General features: G+C 45.7%; 1 protein-coding gene and 1 long non-coding RNA gene across 2 annotated transcripts in view; both read right to left on the minus strand.

Annotated features, from left to right (window-relative positions):
- LOC146820811 (uncharacterized) overlaps positions 1–14,720 on the minus strand; it is a 76,328-nt gene extending 61,608 nt beyond the window's left edge. Inside the window, exon 1 of the long non-coding RNA XR_014962627.1 lies at positions 14,651–14,720. This is a non-coding gene — a long non-coding RNA (uncharacterized LOC146820811). The remainder of the gene's footprint in view (positions 1–14,650) is intronic.
- Position 14,721: 1 nt separating this feature from the next.
- LOC146820812 (uncharacterized) overlaps positions 14,722–25,501 on the minus strand; it is a 122,323-nt gene continuing 111,543 nt past the window's right edge. Inside the window, exon 5 of the mRNA XM_085609744.1 lies at positions 14,722–14,806. Coding sequence (XP_085465870.1) covers positions 14,751–14,806 — 56 coding nt within the window. The 3' untranslated portion in view covers positions 14,722–14,750. The remainder of the gene's footprint in view (positions 14,807–25,501) is intronic.

Raw genomic sequence — 25,501 nt, forward strand, 5'->3', positions numbered from 1 at the left:
ATAATGTTATAAATTCTATTTCACCAATATTAGGAAAAGTGTTGGAGTCTGGCAATATTATGTATACTATTACCACTACAGTTTATGCCCCAGTAGGAAAAGTGCTGGACTTCGGAGGGGTGTCAATTATTATTTCCACTCCAATCTAAATAACAGTATGGAAAGTGTTGGACTTCGGAGGGGTTACATTTAGTATTCCCAATACAGTCTAAGCAATAGTAGGGAAAGTGTTGGATTTCGGAGGGTTTAGAGTTGCCATACCCATTCCAGTTTCAACAACCGAAGAGAAAGTGTTGGACTACGGAGGAGTTAGATTAACTATTCCCACTCTAATCTAAACAATAATAGGGAAAATGTAGGATCTCTGAGGGGTTATTTTTACTATTCCTACTCCAATCTAAGCAACAGAAGGGAAAGTGTTTAGTTTTCAGAGGGGGTAAATGTACTATCCCAACTCCAGTCTAAGTGACCGTAGGGAAAGTGTTGGACCTCTAAGAGGTTACATTTAATATTCACACTCCATTTTAAGCAACAGTAGGGACCATGTTGGACTTTGCCGGGATTAGATTCACTATTCCCACTCTAAGCAACAGTAGGGACAGTGTTTCACTTCAAAGAATTACATATATGAATACAAGTCCTAATAATTTAGTAAATAATTTGAACACCTAATATAAAACATTATAAAGTTACGGTATACAGAAATAAATATATTTTTTTTAACAAAAATAAAAAAGTACCACATAAATTAAAAAATGTAATTTGATTTGGCAGTTCCTTCACATAAAGAAGAAATAATTTTACTGACCTATATGATTCTGAAAAACATTGCAACCCAGTTGAAGGATAAATTAAGAGAATGATGTTATCCTAACAGGCTTGTAAGGAATGTCTACAAAAGAGGAAAATATTACAACAGGGAAAGTATCTCCCGAAAAAGAGATCAGAAGGTGGATAATGGCAGGCTAACTTGTGTTACTAATTTCTCAACTGTGAATAATAAGTTAAACAAAAACACTTTGATAAATAAGAATTGTTCTCTATTAGAAGTAGAAGGCCTTGGAAACTTGAGTGACCCTTGTTTGCATACAGATGGAATAATAGAAACAGGAATCGTCTGGTACATATGTACTGACATACAAATAAATATCAATAGAGGGGCATTCTGGATGGGACACCAATGTTGAAGAATTTCCCATGCGGAACATTGCAGTCAGTGTAACTGTATAATAAGGAACGCAGAGTGAATAACAAAGGGGTAACACATTACATTAAATCAATGGTAAATTGTATGACAAGTAGTGTTGGATGTCTATTGCATGTCTATGTAAAAATGTATATGTGAGGAAAACAAGCCAAGAGTGAGAGTCCAATTGAATGAATATAGATCTGCCATAAGATTTTAAAAGAGAAATGCACCCCAAGTTGACCATCTTATTGAGATGAAACATTCAGAAGATGACATTGCTTGGTTCATCTTAGAAAACAATTTAGGGCACTATGAGAGGAAATATTGAGAAAATAGAGAGAATAGTTGTATGTGTCTCAATTTGGCACATACGTGTAGGGCCTGAATGATAGGGTGGAATGGGAAACAATAAATAAAATGATTTCTTGATAAACTCAAAGCGTATATAACGAGTACAATGGAAACATGATTTATTAAAGGACAATAATGAAAATGGGGAGAACATCAAATGTGATCGCTTCTGGAAAAATCTGAGATAAGATATTATGATACGAAAAATAGTAATCTAAATGAATTACATCCCGTGACCCCTGATGTTATGTTGTAATATGATATTAACTTGAGGAATAAACAGAAACGGAAAAAGGAACCATTATTATCAGTATTAGGCCTCATTATGAGATGACCAATGATATAGACAATATGGCTAACGCGTGGTAAGAGGTGGGGCATACAGGCATAGGCATGATTCAGTCCAATGAGACAGGAGAAAGGAGGTTGTGTAGAGTTAGGAAGGTGAATGCTGGTTTTTCAAACAAGTGCGAGTTGGGTGATGAACAGAGCGGTGATTATTCAAGCACTGAGATCAACATGAGAGAGGTATGGGTGGAGATTGATATACTTTATACTGTCAACTTTAGAGGGTAGTAAAAATGAAGTACATTATATTTTTCAGATTAAAAACAAAGTTTAATTGGTAGTAGAGGCTGTGTGACAAAAATGACAACAAAGGAACCTTAGTCTGGACGCCATTATACAATCTAGGCCAGTGCATTGAATCTCATTTGAATAATGACCCCAGACTAGATGTTCTTATATGAATGTAATTTGATGCAAAAAAGGAATGAAGGATTGTTAAAAATCTAATTGGTCCTGATTATAAGATGGCCGACAACATAGACATTATGGCTGATTCCTGGTAATGGGTGAAGCATGCAGACACTGCCCAACAGGAATAGCGAAAGGGGGCTATGAAAACATATGAAGGAAAATGCAGGTTTTTCAAACAAAAGATATCATAACAATGGACGGCGCCATTATGGATTAATTAAGCATGGCGTCTGGAAAGCAGGGCGTGGAAAAGTTTAACATAATCAATACTGATAATAGGTGAAAGGACGAATAATGAAGACATATTATGTTTACAGATTTAAGAAAGTAAAAGGCAAAATTATAACAGAGGCTGCATGACAAAAAACAAAATAACCGAACAGCAGTCAGGTTGTTATCATATAGTCCAGGAGAGTGGAGTGGTATTTAAGTGAATTGGAAATGATAAAATAAAATTGAGATTGTTGTTTTTAATTTTATTCTCACTAGTATCCTGCGGAAATAGTACTGGGTCTATCAAGCATTGAAGTGTAGAATTGGGGAAGAAGATGAAAAAAGATACAGATGTAAAATATATACTGCAGCCCTGTAAATTGATTTGTCACTGAAATAAGGTGGAGAATAAAGAGACTATCTTTTTTATTTTTTTCTATATTTGCAGATTAGTATTATATGGTGCGGCATCACAGAAACAATTTAAGTGACCAGTATGTAGCAGTTATAGACAAGCACAAAAAAGCATATGGTCGTGCGGAGCAGAACGAATCCCAGAATAACAGTTCTTTAGTAATTTAGGGCTTGATTATGAGTCCACCAGTCCACTGACCGTCAGACTCATGGGGGAGCGGAGTTGGCAGTTTCCTGACTGCACTATCTTTGGTGGTACCGCCACGGTCCTGCCAAGCATATTACAAATGTCCTCTTAGCCACAGAGTTCAAGGCGTTCCACCGCCATGAAAACCGTGGCAGAGAAGAAACAAAGGGGCCCTACTGTGTCCCCTGGTGCCTCATGCCATGTGCATGCACACAGGGAGTCACATAATGTGACCCCCTCTGTGCACAGTTCCTGCACTGCATGGACTTAGTAGTTCATTCCATGCAGGAACAGTTTTTGGTGTACCCATTGCGATGGCCATTTTCGGAGATTCGACGAAAAAAAGCCAGCCAGACAGGGGGTGTGGCCAGCTCTTAATCCGGCAATAATCCTGCCAGACTGCAGTTCCTTTGCCCTATCCCACCCATCTGTAGCCCCCCTGATAGCATGGGGGGCCTACCCATTCATTTGGAAAGAAGAGCTGCCCGAAAAACTAAGGGAGGGCGATGGAAACTTGTCGCCTTGGGCCTACCCCAAAATGAAATACCACCACATGGTGATCTGGTGAATACAGCGGACCAGACCGCAACGTGCTGTGGGAGCCACCAGCTAGCAGCAGGTGGCAAGGTTCCATGCAGGTGCATGGGCCACAGAAACCCTGGCAGGCGGGTGAAGGAGAAGTAAAACTGTATTGGATTGTACCCGAGTCTGGGCCACTGGGGTGTGAGCGGTGAGGCATGGTGAATGGAGCTTTGGATGGGTATGCGGCACCCGCCTGTTCCTACTCCCTTGGATGAGGCGAGGCGTCTGGTGGGTGAGCAGTGGTCTGCTCAGACCTGAATGTGGAGCCCTCAACACAGGTGGGCTGGCCCTTGGATTACTCACTTGCACATGACAGAGAAGGTGGCTCTGACTGCCTGAATGCCGGATGGTGTGCGGTGAGCCCGAACAGACAGCCACTGTAAGGTGAGTGGGCGCTTTCTCCCCCCTCTTTTCTTCCTCCCCCAATTATGGGACTAACGCCGGGTGGAACCCGGGGGCCGAATCCGGCCTGGACCACGGATTGCAGGGGTAGGGGGAGGGGCACAGCCACCTCCCTGCAGATGGAGGGTTTGAGCAGCTCTTGCCGAACCCATTAAGCGTGTCAATCTTGGGCACAGAGAACGTAGAAACCTCATCGGCCAATTTTGAATGCTGCGCCGCCTTGGCTCTACTGGCTCTACGGGCACGATGAGGTGCCTGGTGCCTGTTTGGGGCCTACTCTTTCAATACCTTGCTGTCCACCAGCACTACCATGGACCTGCGTGCGTCTGTGAGACTTGTTTACACACTCTCATGTGTGCGAGGGCGGCCTGCCTTAAGTCCCGCTGCACTGAAATGGAATCGAGTCCTGGCGCGAGGGAAAAAATGCACCTTCTGTTTTATTACAAGGGAGCTTTGTCAGTCAATGGTAAGGACTTCTGCAGCAAGACGAGAGGACTGCCTATGTAGTAAGGGTGGTCTTGATTGGTGTACTAGCTGTGGAGACACAGGCTTTCCCCCTCTCATTTTCAAACCACCTGATACTGTTCCAGAAGCTGGACCAGGCCAAGGCCTCATTGGTGGGGACATAAAAAATTGCCTCCAGGGTGCGCACAGGTGGCTGGGTGGCCGGTCATCTGCTGATCCATGGTCACCTAGAAACGAGATAAACAGAGGAGTACAGTAGCAACATCAGATAGATTGTCAGTTGGAGGCGGAGGAGTGCTGAGGGGATGGATCACTTTGGGCTGCTGTGTGCTATCATTCATTATTGACCCTAAATGCCTGCCACAAAGCGTTACAAAATACTGATGTGATGTCCCGTCATAGACAGGACCAGGGCTTATTGGAGGCATAGAGATGGAAAACACCCAACACGGCCAGGGTGGAAGCAATTGTGTGAACTGGCACTATTGAGTACAGGTGGTGGGGTGCCCGTGCTGATACTGCTCAGAGGGTTTGTCTTTCCAGTGATCTCTAACTGCCTTCCTTTATGCTATTCTGTAGCCCTCCCCTACACAATACTACTATCAGTGGACACTAGGGAGGTGCAGAGATGTTGGAGAGTGGCATGGGAAACGCATCCTGGGAGAATCCACAAGCACGTACAACAATGATGGGCTTAGCGCACGATCCCACCAGGTCAGAGACTCGCCCAGACTACATACCTTGACGTGACGGGCCGCTGGTCACACGGGGACTGCTTGTGCCACCCTTTCCTGGCGAGTGAATGCATTACAAGTTAAAAGTTATAGATTAACAGATGCCCACTGCCCAACAAATAGTAATGGGACGCTTGTGCTTGACCACCTCAACCACCCCGGCACGATCAGCTCCAGGTACAATGGAACAGTTTGCAAAAGACACACGGCCAGCGACGACAAGCACCTGAAAATACGAGGACCTCCCTTGAAGGCAAAATAGACAAGATCACTACGGATTTAAACCTGCTGCGAGCAAACCAGCGCAAACTCACAGACAAGCAGTTCAACACTGATCTACAGCTGGAGAAACTGCAGCCAGTCACCCAAGAAAACACAACTTCAATGCAAGCGTTGCTGGGATGTGTAACTGCCTTAGAGGATTGAGTTGAGGACACTGAGGGAAGGTCGCAACATAATAAAATCTGAGTGATCAGACTCCCAGAAGGTGTGGAGTGCTGTGATGTGGTGGCATACACAGAGGCCTGGATTATACAGAGGGCTGGATACAGGTGCTGAGGCCTTCAGGGGAGTTGTCCCCTCAATTCGCAGTTGAGCAGGCGCAGCGCATTCCATCGCGGAGACTCCTGCTTGGACACAACCCCAGGCCATTCCTTTCTAGACTCCTGAACTACAGAGACTGAGACAGCATTATTCATGAAGGCCGCCAGCTAAAAGAGAGCAAAGTGAACATAGCTGTAATTATTCTGTTCCGGGAGTATACACTAGCTGTGTAGAAGCCTCGGCACTCCTTACTAGCTGTCAAACGTCATCTACGTGAAATGAACATAGGAAGTTTTCCACTCTTCCCGGCGTGCCTATAAGTGGTAGATCATGCTGTCACCCATTTTTTTGACAACCCGGAGATGCGAGGGACTGGATGGAAGCTGGGTCTATGCGATGGCGTTATCTCACTCCACAGAAACTGAGAAAAAGATCAAAAATGCTGGAGGTCGCCGGCGTGGATGGAGGCAACTGACTGGTTGACAGACTGATTGGTCTGGACCACCTGGAGCGGTGCCCAATCTGGCGCAGATGTTTCAGAAAGGAGAAGTGCTCTGCAGACAGTGGATGCACTACATGCCCAAACCCACACCATGGACCTGGATAATGAGTCTGACAAGTCTACTAGCAAAGTTGACTCCTTAATTGGGTGCACATCGGAGATGGAAAAACTTCCACTGCCAGATGTAATGCTACAGACCACAGACAACATCATTTGCTCAGGACGCAATGTCACCAATGTCCACTCCTGAGCCACTGAAAACTCATATAATATACTACTGCAGTAATCAATCGTGGCATGGCCAGCATGCACCCAGTGGCTCGCATAACTGTTGAGCTTGGGGGTTGGGTCAAAGAATCACACCGGTTTTGACCTGTATACCACACAAACCCACTCTGCACCCGGCACATCACATGCACATTCATAAGGGCACAGGGGAGCATGGGATCTGGCCTTCCATCCTATAGATGGTACGCGCCTTCCCTACTACGATCAAGGGTTCAAATTCGTTGCCAGCATTTGGCACATCAATTTGAGTGGATCCCTGTCACATATCTGCTCTATCAATGTTTTATAAGTTTTGCTTGAATTGTTGTTTTCATAATTTAGTCCCCACTGAGCGATGCTACCCTACCACCCGTGTTCTCTTGCCCACACCATGCGCACAACATAGAATAGGCCCCCATCAAAAAGCTGCGCTGCAACACGCACAGCACAAAACAATGCATCAGAGATGGCCTACACAAACATATTAAGGTTGAACGTGAAGGGAATGCACGCACATGCACATTGTTACTCTATCTACGCCTACCTAAAGCACAGGTCCACCCATATAGCTCTCCTGCAGGAAACGCACCTGATCCCCCCTGTCCCCCCCAGGTTGACCGGCTGCACCGCAGGCTGGCACTGGGTACTCATCCTATGATAGAGGGGTGCTATTTTGGGTGCGGGCGGGGACTCCCTTTGTTGCAGAGGAGGTAACAATAGACCCTAGTGGAAGATTCAGGTTCATAAAATTCCGCCTCAATGGCTTACAATTAGTGCTGGACTGATTCAAGCCCCCAACTCAGAGCAGATGCCATTCCTTCACTCTCTACCGGAGAGGAGCGGACTCCCATTGCACGTGGGTGGAGACTTTAGTGTGGTCATGGACACATACCTGGACTATTCTTTTTCCCCTTTGTCAAGCACGCACTCTATATCTAATGCTCGCGCATTGGGAGAATGGATGAAGCGCTGGTCCTTGGTAGACCTATGGCAAACTCGGAATCCCAGTGCAAGAATATATTCCCACTATTCAGCACCACACGGATTGCATGTCAGTATTGTCCACAAAGTCAGGTCTCTGGCACTATACCTGGAGGACGGGCCATTTCATGAGGCGGTGGGGTGTACTTCGGCTGAATATTTTCAAACTTAACGAGGAGACGGCCGATTGAGTGGGATGTGTTCAAGGTGACCATTAGGGGCAAATGCTTGGGAATTAACTGGAACATTTGCACGCGCCTTAGTGAAGCCACAGGGAAGATAGAGCAGGACCTATTACACTTGGAGGCAAAACTGGTGACACAGCCAGACAGTGCGCTGTGACTAGAGGCAAAGAGAGGAGAGTTGGCAGAACTACTGGAACGCCTCAGATATGTCACTTATGCAGTACACGCTGCCCGCATGCACGCAAATTCAGACTGCCCAGGACAACTCTTGGAATGGCTCATACACAGAGAACAGGTATCACACCCCATTCACACGCTCAGAAATGAAGTAGGTCATCTACTGCACACGCAAATTGAAATACATACGGAACTGACCCACTATTATAGGGCCCTGTATACATCAAAAACTACCTCTCACTGCCTTTCTCTACCAAATAAGGCTTCCTACACTGGATCGGTTGCAGCAAATGGACCTAGAAGAGCCCATCTCACTAGTCGTAATCTGAGAGGCCATTAGGGCACTGGCCTCGAGTATGACCCCAGGTACTGATGATCTTCCTTCTAAGTACTACAAAACCTATGCACACACAGTCATTCCGCATCTGCATTTGCTATATGCCGAAGAACTTGAGACAGGACTACTTCTTGCCTATTTGTGGGAGGCGCTGCTCGTTTCCCTACCCAAGCCCGACACAGACACGGTCGACCCTGGATCATTCCATCCGCTGGCCTTACTGAATACGAACTATAAAATCTTAGCCAAAATCCTGGCTGATAGACTGGCTTCGCTAGTGCCAGGTCTGGTCCATCACGACCAGAACCGATTTGTCCCAGCCCACAACATGTCACTAAATCTTAGATGCTTCTTTAGAGTGTCCACCTACTCTCCCCGGCAGTGGCCACAGTCGGGGTGCTTGAACTAGATCTAGAGAAGGCCTTCTGCTTCTTGTAATGGGAGTACCTTTTCACGTTTCTCACCAAATATGGACTCACATGTCGTTTTCTCAGCCTGATCCGACGAGTATACACAAAACAATCAGTGCAAGTAAAGACGGGCTGTCACAACTCTGCACCCATACCCATATGTTGAGGCACCCACCAAGGATGCCCATTATCCTCACAGCTATTTGCGTTAGCAGTAGAGCCACTGGTGGCAGTACTCCATGAGCAGGAGGCGGAGTGGGGGATTCCCCGACGGAATAGCATGCTTACAGTTTTGCTGTATGCAGATGATATCTTAGTATAACTCAAAGATGTGTGCCTGATCCCGCCTGTGCTAACCCAAATGCTACTGGAGTTTGCAAACCTCTCTGGTCTGCGGGTAAACTGGAACAAGTCCTGCCTCTACTCCTTCACACATGGACACCGAGACCCAACGCCCACTCTCAGCGGGCACCGCATTAGGTGGCAGACTGACACATTCCGCAATCTAGGTATCAGGATTTACCACCGAAAGGAAGATCTCCTGGATGGCGACCAGGGGAGGGCGATCACTGCACCGTGATCGCAGATGACTTTCTGGCGCACACTTCCTCTGTCATTTGCGGGCCAGATAGCTTTACTAGAAATGGTAGTACTCCCTAGGCTGCTATATTATTTTACTAATTTACCCCTATACAATACACCTTACTTCTTCAGGGTGTTTGAGCGAATGTCGAGAGAATTCATTTGGAATAACTCCTGATGCAGAGCAGCCCTCACCAAGCTTTACCTCCCAACGAGCAGAGAAGGAATAGCAGTCCCCAACATGGAGCTATACTACCTGGCTTCGCAGCTGCAATGGGTGGCAAGATGGCTAGCAGGGCTACAGCTATATGACACTGCCGCTTATGACCCACCTCAGTCACTGGGATAAGTCCTTCGATTATTCTATTCTTGTGCTAAGTGCAGAACACCTGAGCAACTACTGCTCAAAGTTTCACATCAATGCTTTCCTAGAAGTCTATACATCACACACACAGTGCCGAACTAGGCATTGGCGCTGCCACTGCAGGGCACTCCGGGGGGAGAGAGTGCCAGATCTGCCACAGACTCACCCGTGAGGGTCTCAAGGCACTGGGGGGGGTGGGGGGGGCAGGGGTCCTGCTACTGCTCGAGCAGCCAGGTCTTGAGGAGTCTCCTGAAGGCCAACAGGGCCTGGGTCTGTCATAGGCAGATGGGGAGGGTGTTCCAGGTTTTAGTGGCGAGGTGGGAGAACGATCTGCCACCGGCGGTCGCTCGACTGATGCGGGGGATGGTGGCAAGGTCAGCAGAGGTAAGCTGGCGGTTTGGGGTGTAGAAGGTGAGTCGTTCGTTGAGGTACGCTGGTCCGGTGTTGTGGAGAGCTTTGTGAGCATGGGTGAGGAGCTTGAAGGTTATCCTTTTGTTGACAGGGAGCCAGTGAAGGTCTTTCAGGTGGGCTGAGATGTGGCTGTGGCGGGGTATGTCGAGGATGAGGCCTGCCGAGGCGTTCTGTAAGCGTTGTAGTCGTTTCTGGAGTTTGGCTGATGTTCCTGCATAGAGAGCGTTGCCGTAGTCCAGTCTGCTGCTGACGAGGGCCTGGGTGGCAGTCCTTTTGGTACCGGTGGGGATCCATCTGTAGATCTTGCGGAGCATGCGGAGGGTGTTGAAGCAGGAGGAGGAGACGGCGTTCACTTGCTCAGTCATTGACAGTGCGCAGTCCAGGATGACTCCCAGGTTGCGTGAGTGGCTAGTGGGCGTCGGTGCAGCCCCTAGTGCGGCCACCATGAGTCGTCCCAGGCGGAGGGGGTGGAGCCGATGATGAGGACCTCCGTCTTGTGCGAGTTCAGTTTCAGGCGGCTGATCGTCATCCATTCGGCGATGGCCTTCATTCCTTCGTGGAGGTTGGATTTGGGGGTGGTGGGGGCCTTGGTGAGGGAGAGGATCAGCTGGGTGTCGTTGGCGTATGAGACGATTTTGAGGTCGTGTGATCTAGCGATGTTGGCGAGCGGTGCCATGTAGATGTTGAAGAGTGTCGGGCTGAGAGATGATCCTTGGGGTACGCTGCAGATGATCTTGGTGTCTTTGGAGCGGAATGGGGGAGGCGGACACTCTGGGTTCTGCCAGTGAGGAAGGAGGTGGCCCAGTCCAGTGCTTTGTCGCGGATCTCTGCTTTTTGGAGGCGTGTGCGGATTGTGTGGTGGCAGACGGTGTCGAAGGCGGCCGAGCGGTCCAGGAGGATGAGGGCTGCAGTTTCTCCGTTGTCCATCATGGCCCGGAGGTCGTCGGTTGCGGCGATGAGGGCTGTTTCGGTGCGGTGGTTGCTGCGAAATCCGGATTGGGACGGGTCCAGGATGTTGTTCTTTGCGAGGAATGAGGTCAGTTGCCTGTTGATGAACTTCTCGATTACTTTTGCCGGGAAATGCCTACACACCTGACCATCCAATACTTACATGTCATGGGAAGGGGCAAACACCTCACTAAATGGCTTGCTGACTCATTACGTCATCACACGGAGGTGTCACTCACATCACTTAGACAGAAGTGGAAAGCAGACAGAGGGCACCTGTTTGATGACAGGGAGTGGTTTGAGATATTGAGCAGCTCTACCTATGTCCTACGCAATGTGTAATTCAAACTCATTCAACATTACATGATTCAGAGAGCATACCTCACCCCAGCGAATATAAACACAGATGTTGACCTCCTACACATGCTTTGGGCCTGCACATTGCTTGGCAATTACTGGTGGCTGGTCAGCAATGTCCTGGCTATACCATACTGCACCTCTATCCTAGAGACAAAAGGCTGAAGTGCCTGGTCATGCTGACGGCCAAATGCCTGATCACAAGGAGGTGGAAGAGGTGTGAGACCCCTGCCCTAACATCCAGGAGACAGCAGACCTGGTGTCGGCCAGAGCGAAGGGAGTGACCCTGCAAACTAAGGATGCCCAGGGGCTTCGCAAGTAACCTATTGCAGCACAATGGAAGGCCATCATGCACGATTTTCACACAAATTGATGATGAGCAGATAACTCCTCATACCTTTCCTGGCAGAACTAACAGTTGACATCACAAATAATACTCGGGGGCATTGAGAGGCTAGGAGTAGTGCGGCTTAGGGAGTCCTCTCACACGACTGTCCCCCTTCTTACTCTCCACCTCTGAACACAGGGGATTGTGGGCATACCCAAGTGAATCGAAGCCATTAATGTTAACGCTAGTTTGTGTGCTCCCCAGTGATTAGCCCCCTTCAGCAGTTCCTCCATTCTCTACTACCTATCGCATTACCCTACAATACACGTTCAGAGACACTCTTTACTTCACAATGACTGGCACATACAGAACCCCCCCTCTGCATGCACATGAGGTTACCGCACCAAGTTAGCAAGCTCCCAGTGGTCACAACTTGCCATTGATTGCCCCTCGCTATATGCAGCTGAAGCACAGAAATGCAGCCACCTGACTGATGGGGGTGGGGGAAAGCATGCGGTGACAGATTACCAGTCATCTGCAGGAATGGCTGCTTAGCTTCCTCAAGAACTGTATTTATGGGGGCTTAAATAAATAAATACATACATAAATAAATAAACAAATGAATAAATAAATAATCATTGCAATCATCAAACACTGGAGGCGGGGCTAGCGGCGTGGAGAGATGGGTTGATATCCAAGGGCAAACAAACGTTGCATCGCTAAACTGTTACTCTTGTTAATGTTTAAAACTGTTGATGGACTTATCTGTTTACTGGCTTATACATGCATAAAAGGTCGTTCAGACTTTGACAAATGCAATATGGATATTGCTGTCAAACTAACAAGCAACAGACGCTATATACAGAAACCCAAAGACAAGAAAATAGTGGGAAACAGCCGAACACATGCTTCTTGGAGACATAGATGCATGAATCAATATCTTTGTTGTGGGAAATAATCTATGTTATGTGATAATGTGGTGACAAAAGTACGCATTGTGCATCATAAATGTAACAGAAAATCCAATAAACTGATGTTTCAACAAAAAAAAGCCCGTCAGACATGAGAAAAACTCGTAATCTGGCGGGTGGAATTACCATGAGTTTGGCAGTGCAGCAGTGGGATGGAACCAGTGCCGCACCGCCAAACTCGTAATCAGGCCCTTAATGTTTTGGGGTAAGAATCGCCTTTCGATCAGAAGTGCATTATAAAGAATTTTAATGAAAACCAAATGGAATCATAGTAAATATATAGAAGAATACACAACCAGAATTTGAATTCAATTACTTGCATGTATTGAAGCAATAGTATATATTAGAACATTCATGCACAAAATAATGAAGGCTACTCCATTAGTGCAGAATTAAAAAGTGCTTCTGCAGTGTGACCAGTGAAAACGTTGTAATTGGGAACTTAAGATACAAGTTAAAAAATGCAGGGCATCAATTGTCTGCATAACACCTGTCTTGAAAGGTGTGATTAAGGACCCCATGTTTCCAGGGCAACAGGTGATTCTTTTTATATGCCTATGAGGAATATTGAATCAGTACACATCACCAATCAGATGGTCGACATTTCGAACCAAGATATCGCGGTTACTTCAAACCATCTGTGCAGGTCGCGATCAGGACATGTGTGAAGGGCAACCTCGCAAGAGACTCACATTTTTCTTTGGCCATTTTAAGGGTCCTCCCTTTAGATATATGATGGTGAATCTGCTTGTCTGAAAGATGCAAACCTTAGCTTTGAGAGCCTATAGTTTAAAAGGTCTTTTGAGTGCAGTCATCAGGCCGCTCAAGGAGCATCAGGAATGGGCGCTGTAAGGTTTGTTGAATCAACGCCCGCCTGGACCGACCAGTTATAGGTATAGATGGTCTGTCCTAAAGATCAAGTATACCAATGATCAAATGTACGGTGTAAACTGTCAGAAAATATGGACATAGAATATTTACTTTGGGAATAGCACTTATAGTGACATGGTGGTGCAAATACAACATATAGAATAGATTAATGAGAAACTTACAACATGGGTACTATAGAATTGCAAAAAATAACATTGTCTAATCCTAAAATACCAGATATAGAAAGATGCAAAAAGAACAATTGATGGATAGAATGCGCAACAATGTCATACATTCACCCCAGTACAGAGATGTGGGCCTAAATCCATTGCTTTTTTGCTACCCATGACATTCAAGATTGAATCCAGCCATATGCAAATCAGTCTTGATTGCAGTCCTGTGCCCAATAGGAACAATCCAGCCCGAACTGCCAGGTCCTCCCTGGACTGGAAACAAGCATCCTATTACCGGTTTCAGGGTTTCACCCCTCATCAGCCAGGTAGCTTGACTCCAGTGGAAGAGGACTATGGTGAATCTGTTTTGGGGAAACACACTGGAAGTGGAGCGAGGATGTAGCATAAAAGATGCTAACAGGCATTTATTTTTCTCATCAGAAAGAGTATAATTCACTTCTAGTTGAAATGTGATTATGTAAATGGAATTTTTGTCAGTGAATATGCTGATCAGTGACCAATCTGATTTGAGGGAACTGAATAGGAAATTGGGAGGAAATTGGTGATGGATGCAAGAAAAGGTCTAAGCCTTTAAAAATGATGTGCAAATCAATTTAAACAATTCCTAATTATGCACTGTGTATTACAATGAAGAGCATCTTCTCTATCTTTTTTTCACAATTATTTGCTACACAATGATCCTGAAGAAGGTGTGGTAGACCTAAGAATCCACTGAAACACTGCGTCAACAGTTTTTTAAAATGTGTTTTAAGATAGTTTTTTGGTATTTCAGGCATCTTAGTAATTTTGCGTAAGAGTGTTGTATGTAAAATACTGAAATCTGAGTGACAATGAAGTATATCGTTTTTATTTTAAATATTGAATATGAGCAAACGATTTTGTGATATTATTTTATAATAAATAAAAGCAAGAAAGAATAAAACTTACAAGTAATGATTGATTAAACTGACAGGGAGGTATTAATGGATATACGAAAACTCTGCCCCCTTGTTGACTGAGTGGGTGCTGTCTTCTTTAGAAGTTGATCTCAAGGAACAAGTCTTAGGCTGGCACCGGGAAACCCTTTTTGGGTAGCTGTGCGCCCTACAAAACAAAATTAACATAACATAACATAGCATACCATGCACGACCTTGCATCCTTGAGGGTCTTTGCATCTCCTTTCCCATAGCCTTGCAAACATTTAGTTAAAAAAGCCTACATTTGGCACAAATACTGCCCTTAAGAGAGGGTGACCTTTCATAGCCTCTGGAGTTGCTAACTGCATCAATTTACACCCTGCTCAAATGCTTACATTTTTAAATCCTTTTTTCTTTACTTCAGCTAACCTTGCCTCACTCCCAATATTGCTAAAACTTTTAGAAGATCACACAAGCGTTCCAGACTCATGACTAATACTGAGTGTGGTCAGAAACCCGAAATAAATTAACATATGATTGAAATTGGATGACATTATTATTCTATTTTCAATAAAACTAAAGCACGATCAGAGCCAGGTAGACCAGTGGAACAGCCAAATTGGATGCCGCGTTTTTACTGTTCACACTTGTAATGCTTTTTTAATAAAGGATAATCTGCTTAATAATGTCGGTTATGCTCCTGTAATGACTAGGCAAATCAGATGCGCAATATGACACATAATGCCTTTTTAAGAAATATAAGCCTTTAATAGTGTCGTGTCATGGCAAAGAATTAAACTATAGCATCGGAAGGTCCAAAATATTTTTCAATCTCATTACCAATGTGCCAGTTTTTGGTGCAAGGCTACTGCAGGGCCACAATTCAGACCTCCGCACCAAAAAAATGATGATTAAGTAATATATTTATTGTACAGTTAGTTAAAAACCTTTAAAAAAAAATGACCATCTCTTATAAAACTGTAAAACTTCAATTGAAAAGGCTAGTAGCCACAATTAAGAACACACGAAAAATTGCAAAGAGAGCGAGTCCCCCAGCCTTGGTGTGCCACAGTCCAGATTCTTCATTTTTTGTAAGCGGAGATTTAGCAGCAGTTCAGAATGTCCTCCCTGGTCAGAGTCTTAGCAGCAAAATGAGGGAGACGATTGAATACAGGTTAAAGTGCGTAGTGCAGCAACTACTTTTATGGCTCAGTACAAAGTGGCCGAGATTAGCCCCATAATGTTTTTCTTCAAGGCTTGAATGTGCAAGAGTGCTTAGTACTTGGTGTATTAAAGGCGCTGTCGGAGACTTTTGTGAAGTGCGTCAGCGGGCCGGTTCCAAACCGGCTCCAATGCCACTTCTCAGGTAATCTGGTTGTATCTTTTTTTAGTCTGAGAATAGCAGCAGTTAAGAATTTTACCAGGCAACAGCTTAGCTGAATATCTTTGCCAGAGAAACTTGCTAGCACCGCTTGCCTACAGGACCGTATTTGTTTCTTGTTGAAGAATGGTCTAAGAAGTGACCGGCGCTCCTGCATTAATTCCCTGCATATGGTTATGACGTGCACTATGTCCTCCTCTCCTTCCCCACAGAGACCACAAATTGCAGGCTTCGGAGGGCGTAACCACAGAGGCAAGTGATATGCAGATGGCAATATGCCTAACCGGAATCTCAGGAACTTCTCTTTTGTGATTTTAGAGAAGTTAGTTTGGAGGTATGCTTGGGGGGTCGCTTTGCTGTAGGACTGTAAAGTGAGCCAGCCGTGTGTGCGTTCTGACAAGACTGCTTTGTCTTGTATGATAGATTCATTTTTGACAGTGTTTATTTACTATTTTTTTTAAGCTTGCCAGGGACCCTGATGATTCCCAAAGTTGCCGTAACCCCAGCTGGTCCAGTGCAGTGTCCAAGAAATGTCTAGCTGGGAAGGTCTCTGAAGCTTCTAGTTCCTTCCACAAGTAGGAGTTTAGCGTTTCAGGCTGCCCTTTTTTGATTTTGTATCAGGTTTTAACGAAAGCTCCTTTGCGGGCCAGTTCTTGTCTTTGCATCCCGAATTCGAGCCTCATTTGTGCCGGAGATGTATATCCTGGCAACCCGTACATCATTCTCAAGGCTCTTGCAATGGTGCCGTTCAGTGTTTCAGCATCTCTCCCTCTCATGGCTTCGCTTCCATAGGTGATTGATGGAATTAGTTTAGTCTGTATTACTCTGGTCAGGGGGAGAAAGCTTGGTCCAGCGGTCTTATTTTCATATTTCTTAATGCCACTGCCGTCATTAATTCCCTCTTTTTTATTGCCTCACATTGCGCTTTGTAGTTACCTTTGTTATCGATGTTACCCCCCAGGTATTTATAGGCTGGTACGACTTCTAGCTTGAATTTTGCCAGTAATCAGTTGTGTTTTGTTTTTGTCTTCCGGAAGTTTACACACATGACTTTTGTTTTTTCTTGATTAATCTATTTGTCTCAGAGTATTGGGATGTGATGTCAAGCAAGCATTGTAGACCTGTAGGTGTCCGGCTGATAAGCACCAGGTCGTCTGCATATAGAATGTTGGATAACTGATGGCCTCCTAGCTTGGGGGCATATGAATTACTTTCGTTGAGTTGGACTGATAGCTCAGCCATAAAAAGATTGAAGAGTGTTGGGGCAAGCACGCAGCCTTGTTTTAATCCTGAGGTTGTGTTTATCTTTCTCGTTAAATGGTCTCCTACCCCCAGCTTTACTTGCACCCAGGTGTTACTATGCAAAAGAATTAGTTGTTTTAGTAGCAGTGATGGAAGTCTTAGCCTTTTTAATTTTTGCCACAATATATTTCTGTTTATATGGTCAAACGCCGAGCTATAATTGATCAAGCACAGGTACAGGGGCTGTTTTATTACAAGTGCAGCATCTATCATTAGTGAAAGGGCTGAAATGTTGGTAGCAGTGCCCATGTTCCTGCAGAAACCGGTTTGGTTGTAAGGTATTGCTGCAATTTTTGTGGCCCATGTCGTTAATTCTTGGAGAAGTACACCTGCATAAAATTTGGCTTCATTGTCCAGAAGAGCTACCAGCCGATAGCTCTTTGGATCACTCCTATTGTCTTTTTTGTAGATGGGTGAAATAGTCGAGCCCCTCCATGATGATGGTACTGTTGATGTTTGCAAAACTGATTCGAAGATCGTTTTTAGAACTGAAGTCCAGAATTCTGGATCTTGTTTAAATAGTATGGGCAGGATCCAGTTTGGGCCAGGAGCTCCCTCATACCTGTCTTTAAGGATTATTTTGCAGATTTGTGTAAACATGATTATAAAATCCTATTGCGTTGAAGTTTAACTGGGGTGATTGAGTTTCCAGGGTAGGCGAGGGGTTAGTTGAGCAGGTTTGGAGAATCTGTTCTTTATTAAAATGTGATTCAAGGTCAGTTGTCCATGCCTCATGATGATTAAGACATTTCTCCCTCGAATGGGGAATAACTGCATGGACCAGAAGGCACCGGGAATATTGTACAACAACCACGGCAACTCTTAAATTACTAACTAGTTTCCTTTCTGAATTGTGAGCACAAGAGAAAATGAGACTAGGGTGAAGTCAATTTTTTTATTATCAATTAACATTTATAAATGGTTCATTAAGAACATACAATTTGATCAAGTATCGTCATTTTGGACATGAAATCAACAGCCAGCTAAAAGGTGCATATTCATCCTGAATTTATTGCAACATTCACACATTCATTCATTCCTCACACCCATAGAATTTCAACAATGAATATACATTTTGTACACTAGTAGTGCATGATAACTAACAGGAAAATTATTTACATGATACATTACAACATCTTCTTTCTGTATCTTTATGGTTCATTTATGTCAACTGATGCTCTCTGTGGTTATAGCAATAGTGGCTTATGTTATCGATCGTCCTATGTTTCCTATCTACATGCGTTTCGGCAAATCAGCACCTTCATCAGGAAAGCCACCATGACAAAAGAAAGGTGTACGTACCTATGTTTCAAATTTCGCTAGGTCGAAAGATAAATGGAAAAATATACACAAGTATGTAACCACCAACACAGTGTGAAGTTACTATATTTCACAGGAATAGGTGTAGGCTTGCGGGTAAGCCAGTGCAGAGCCAAACGGCACCAAAACTTCACTGATAAGATATTTGTTTTCAATATTGACTCCGCAACCCTCATATCTTAAGTTAAAAATGATCCTCGAATAGTAGAAATCACCAGCATTCGAAATAATGGAGGAAATAATCACAGCCGGCCAAACAAGGGCTCTGGAACTGAATCCTGGACACCCATATTGAGGGGCATATGTACAAGCACTGGCAATAACTATTGCTAACGCCAGTTATCGGCAGTACTTTTATCACCGCTTACCGCTGAAAACTATTGCCATGTTAGCGGTATATTAACAAGCCGTCGCTACATGGCGATAGTATCAGAGATCGCGGTGAAAACTGTTGCTAACATTAGCGCAATGGCGATAGGAATTCCGGCGTTAGCGGTCAAAATCTACGGATAGACCCATTAGCGGCAAAAAAACTCACATTAGTCTGCTCAACTTGAATTTTGTTTGCCACTAATGCAAAAAATAGCCTATCAGTCAACATCCAATAGACAATAAGCATAAAAACCTCCCAAAAAATGCAGAATGGAGCAGCCAGGGCCAAGTGCAGCACACATCAACAACCCCTGCAAGCCACCCAACATCCAGGATGACCAGGATGAGAGCCAGGATGCCTTGCTGGACCTGCATCTGGATCCTGGATGCCTCGCTAGACCTGCGTCTGGAGCCTACATGCCTCGCTTGACCTGCATTCAGAGCCAGGATGCCTCGCTGGACTTGCGTCTGGAGTCTGGATGCCTTGCTGGACCTGTGGAGTTGATGAGCCTTGGCGGTAGACATTGAGGCGCGCCGATCACCCGTACCTGGTGGTGAAGTCTGGCAGGTCGCATTGAGACACGTTGCTGACCTGTGTGAGAAGACCGCTTTGCGCACTTTGGAGCTGTTAGTAGTATAGGCGCTCCTGCGCTACAACGTAGGGAGGTCTACATCGCATACTATGATCCACCACGACACCGGGGTGCACGGAGGGGATTACCAATGGTGGGTGCCATCTCTCTGCATCACAGGCCGGATAATGTTGGGCTGGCCGGATGCTGTGGAGGGTGAGGCCCCTGAGCTGCGCCGAACTTGTGTGGCGAGAGTGCTGCAACTTCACACCTAAGGGGACCCTGCTGCATCAACTGCATCGGGAGGTTCACCAGCGGACTTGGCGGCGACCTGGCAGAGGTTCCTGCTGGCTAAGTCACAGATTTGGAGAGAGTGCAGCATATTGCGCCATGGTGTCAATGTCCAGGTAAGGAGAAGGTGGTACGCATAGAGCAGGACGCCTGGGGGTCAAGTTACCCAGGCCTAGCACACGTAGATGAAGCACCCCCAGTAGCGGCTCATCCGCTATGGCAGAAGAGAGTTGCCCCACTGCTTTGAAGCAGTGCAGAAGAGGAACAATCATCACATGACGATAACTTACTGATGTAATCGTGCTATGTTTCCTTTGCGGGTGGTAGGGTGGGTAGGACTGCTCCAAGCACGGAGCAGGGCATGGGCGGATTGGCATGCCCACTCAAGTGCGCAATGACTGTTTGGTCGGCCCACTCATGTCGCCCAAAGCAGTCATGCACACTTCCCTGTTCGCAATGCAGGCTGCATTACAGCCTGCATGGAGAACATGCTCACCCCTCCAGCCACTGGCTGCATGCTTTGTCCCGTTGCCAATTACCAATCCCAACGCTGCACCGCACCGTTGTGATTGGCTCAGGGGAGGGAGCCTGGCTGCCTACTTCCTGTTCCTGGAAGCAGACGCAGGAGAGCAGGAGCAACAAAGACACGGGACACAACTTCGAGGTAACACTTCCCTTATTCAAATATTTACAACACCCGCTCACACCCCCCCCCCCCATGTCCATGCCCCGTCCAGTGTTCTTTGCGGCGTTTACCACCTCCCAGCTGTCCAGCCCCCCCCCCAGCACTTCTCAATGGCGGACGCTGTGCGCCCATGAGCAGCGGGCATACCACTCATGTGCCACAGGTACATACGTAGTTACGACACATGCCATTACATCGCATTCCATTCCAATGCATACTAATACTAGGCATATTGCAACAGTAAGGAAGGTGTTGCATAGCTTGAACATAACAATTACTATTCCCACTTCAGTGAGTGCAACCCGAAAACTAACCTTTGTACCCCAAACCAAACCAGAAACCCTACAATTCCTTTTTGAGCCCCCAAAACACACCCTAAAAATCACATTTGACCCAAATGCACACCCGCATTTTCATTATTGACCCCAAAACACACCCCAATTTTCGAATTTTACCCCAGAATACACCCCAAAGTTCAGATCTGACATACAAAACCCAAACCCACGCGAGACACTTAAAATTACCCCATTACTGACTTCATAATGCGTTGTGATCGAATGCGATGTAAAGGCACCTGCATTGTCAGAGTTGCTCAGCACCAAGAACCCTTCCTCTTGGACAGTTCACTGCTACGACGCAAGCACCCTCCTCGCCATCAACCCTGGACGCCACCTCGCCTGCCAGGAACAACCTCTGCTCTGGACCGGACATCGCCATCACCGACAGCTGCAGTATCACCCGCAAGGACTACCCCAACCGTCCAGGAGGAGGCATTGCCATCACCTACAGAAGCAACTCCGACTGACCACGCACTCTATTGACCCAACGGCGACCATAGACCACCTCAACTCCCAGATCCGGACCAAGCACATCTTCTGCGGCACCCTCATGCGCAGGCACCCAGGCCATGGCCCCCCATTCTCCGATACCATTGTATACCTCATTGCACCCCAGGCTCTCCCATCCACCGATGAGATCCTACTCAAGTTCCACCAGGACAACCCCAGTGACCAAAACACCACCCCCTCCTGGGGAAGGTCCCCAACATCAGACCCAATCAGCAAGTCACTGCAACAAGCCACATAGCAGGACACATGGTCGAGCATGTGACCTCCGCCAGCGGGTGCTTCAACTACAGCCACAACACCGGACTCTCCTGGACTGACCATCATTGCATACATCACGTCTTCACCTTGCCCACAGGACGCCACCGCCATCATTGCCCCCCCTCGCAGCTGGATCAAGGCCACAGAATAACGTCTCGTCAACTCCCTCCACACCACCACTCTGCCAATGCTTGGAAACATTGACACTGCAGCATGCGACCGCCTCAGATGGACCTCCAACTGCGCCGACATCCAGGCGCCCCTCAAGAACGGCACTGCGTCAGTACCTTCCACCTGCCTGATGGCAGGCATGAGGGTGACGCAGTGCCACAGGGATGAGCTGGCCCCATGCATTGCTGGAGTTGCATCATGGTTGTGACACGACTGCAGCAATGCGTGACTTTTGCGCAGACAGATACGTCAGGATTTCTGACGTATCTGTCATTACTTGTGTCATGGAGCGCTGTCCAGTGAATACAGTGCATCCATGGTGTCGCAAGAACGACATAGTGAGAAGTATTGCAACGCTGTCTTGTCGCAGCGCTGCAACACTTTTCATGACTGAGGCCCAGAAATGCGCACTATCTTATTGATGGTGCGCATTCCTGCCCTGTAGTTTTGTCACAGGACAGCACAACAACATTGCTTGCAGTGCCATCCAGCATCATAACCAGCTGGAATGAGGGCCCATGTGTTATATTCATTTTTAAGACCAGCTATTTTCTGGTCTTAAGTCTCAGCCGCAAAAAAGGCCTTTAGCGGCTGTTTTTTTTACGTATCGCAGGTCTGGACGATCGTTGTAAGTATCGCGAAGTGGGGTTGGCGTACGTTTTTGCACGGGAACGCCTACCTTGCATGTCATTAGCGATAGTTATCGCTAACATGGGTGGTGAGGCGGAAAGCTGCAGGTTTCACCAGAAAGCTGTCGCTAACGGCTTTTTGTGACAGCGTGTTAATAGGGCGATACAAATATCGCCACATTACCGGCAGAAAAGTACCACTAACGCGGCGTTAACTCGTTGTACATATGCCCCTGAGAGTGCAGTCGTATCCCTTCCTTGTACCTGGCCAGGTTTGGATACCGTATCTATAGTAACAGCATAATCAGCATCTGCTATGAAGACGCTGGGTTAATTTCCAGTTTGTTTGTCCCGATTAAGAGGAGAAAACGACTGAACTTTTCTGCCAGCTCTTTGCAGGTGGGAAGTGTCAGCAAAAGGACTGGTGAGGAATCAGAGGTTGAGGGGTATAGGGTTACAGCCTGTTCAAGGGAAGCTCATTCTATACTCTCTTTGTGCAGCTGCAGGGACTTGACAGAGGTCAGGCTGTATTGATGTTCACAGACCCCACCCCTGGAGCCTGGGAAAAGGTTCTGATGTCTTCAGGACCAGCAGTATCAGGTCTGGAGTTTGCCTCCCTAATAATTCCTGATCTGGAGACCTTTTGAATTGTGGGTGGCAACATTCCACCTAGTTTTATCACTCCTGATGAATTTCCACCTCTCGTAAGTAGGGAATAAGAGTCTTCCTGCTATGGACAGGATTTAAATACCTTTGTATGTCAATTGCACAAAAGAAATCTTGAGGCTAGCAGTACTAACCAACTATCCTTGATGAGCCTAATTCCACTAAACTTTCAACGTTAGCGATTTTCTTCGTACAAATATGGGGCACAGAAAGTGCTATCTGATTAATCAAAATCCACAACTGAGGCTAGCATTCAAATCAATGCACTTAAATAACATGAAGCACATATGCTTCACAAGGAAGACAGGGCCCGATTCACAGAAATAACTTGACACAAAATCCTAAACTTACTACTTTTGGTATTCACAGAAGTTGGGATTTTGACTTAAAACAGACTTAAGACAGACTTAAGACAGACTTAAGACAGACTTGAGTTAGGATTTTGTCTTAAGTTTGCCTTAAGTCTGTCTTAAGTCTGTCTTAAGTCTGTCTTAAGTCTGTCTTAAGTTTGTCTTAAGTCTGTCTTAAGTCTGTCTTAAGTTTGTCTTAAGTTTGTCTTAAGTCTGTCTTAGGTCTGTCTTAAGTTTGTCTTAGGACAAACTTAAGACAAAATCCTAACTTCTGTGAATACCAAAAGTAGTAAGTTTAGGATTTTGTCTTAAGTTAGTTCTGTGAATCGGCCCCACACAGAGGGATTACGTTTTCAAACCATAAAAGTTTATTAATAGGTTGAATATTTACAGGTTCTAAGTCATAAAATTAGTGTCAATCAATAATACATGTATGAATGCATTAATCAATATAAGATTCAAATCGATCAAAGGCATATAAGTAAGAGAATTATTATTATAAAATCACCTCAAAAGGAAAATGTTAAGCTCCACCCCATATGACCTCAGAAATCCATGCTCCTTTTTTCAATGTTCCCCCTCATTAGACTGCCACACTAAACTGCCACTCTTATTTCTCTCGTCTTCATATACTGACAGCCCATTTCATCCTTTCATTCTTTATTTCTCAATGTTATTGGTTTTCTCCTCGTCCTCCTCTTCTGTTTTCAGGTTTGACGTGTAATGCCTGCTTGCAACACTCATGGCAAACGTATTTTATACATACACTAAGGGGCTATGGTTCAACCTCCTTCACCCATTGGATCCTTTGGCTCAGACACACTAGCTTGAGCTATTGTCAATTAAATCTTGGATAAGTCCAGCAGAGTATTTTGTCTCACTCCTGTTTGGATATACAGTTACATCTTCAGTGGAATGGAAGAGGGACTATTTTACATCTGAAAAGAACACTTTGCTACAACATATTTGATTCTTCATCTCAAACATGCATTACATACACAAAACAACCATTTTTTATTTGTTTTCCACTGTAGCAGGCTTTTTTATTGTTTTTTTTCAATGCTTTTGCACAAACCATTTTGCTTTGCCAATGTTCATTTTATCTTCAGGATTCTCCCTATCTTTTCCCATAGCCTACTTTCCATTCTTCTGCAACTCTGCCCTTCTATGCTACCATCCACACCTGTAAATCGATTTTAAATTCTGTTTTGCAACTTCTTCTCTTCTGCCATTACTTATCTCGCAGGCACTCTAGGTTTACTGGGCCATGAACCTGGGGTTTTAGGCCTTTTACCACTCCTGTCCTGGGGCCTGCACTACTATGGATGTGTAAACTGGGCCAAGTACCGCACTTTACTCCCACTAGTAATGAGGATGAGCAATCACAGGCTTCCCAGGAAGGATACGGCGAGCAGTCACAGGCTTCTCAGGGAGGAAAATGTGGGAGATAATAGGACTCAAGAATCAAACCATCCCCTGAAGTGCAATAAAATGTCCATCTTAGTGCTTCTCTTTGTTGACTTACCCACTACTATCCGTCATGGGTCTTCCTGTCTCTACCCTCCCCCGCAGGTTCAGGGATCAAGGTAGATCATTGGGTGCAGCTCATACTTCCCGCCCTTTGATGTAGTCTTAGCACTATCTCACTGTCTCTCAGCCTACGCCTGTTCAGTCTCTCACCAAGTTCGTAGTAGATGCGTGGTGCTGAATTAGGCAGTGAGATCTCACTGACAACAGGAGCCTCCATGTGGCAGGCAGCCACACAGTGTGTCACTAGAGCAGGGGTGGAAGCCGAGGGAAGCAGGCTTCATATGGCGGCTCCTTCAGGAGTTCCAGTTGTTACTAAATTCACAAAGCAGCGAAATGGTGGCACTTGACTTGGGCCTACTTTGCGCTGACCAAAAAAAGCTGGCTGGGAAAGTGACAGAAATGGAGAGGGTGCAGGCTCACAGCGCGCTTGTAGTCTAAGAGAATGTGGCCCAGTTGTATAAGCTCCAAACACAGGTAAAGACCCGCACGGTACACCTGGACAATGC

Source organism: Triturus cristatus, chromosome 6 (assembly GCF_964204655.1).
Source record: "Triturus cristatus chromosome 6, aTriCri1.1, whole genome shotgun sequence".
Taxonomy (NCBI): Eukaryota; Metazoa; Chordata; class Amphibia; order Caudata; family Salamandridae; genus Triturus; species Triturus cristatus.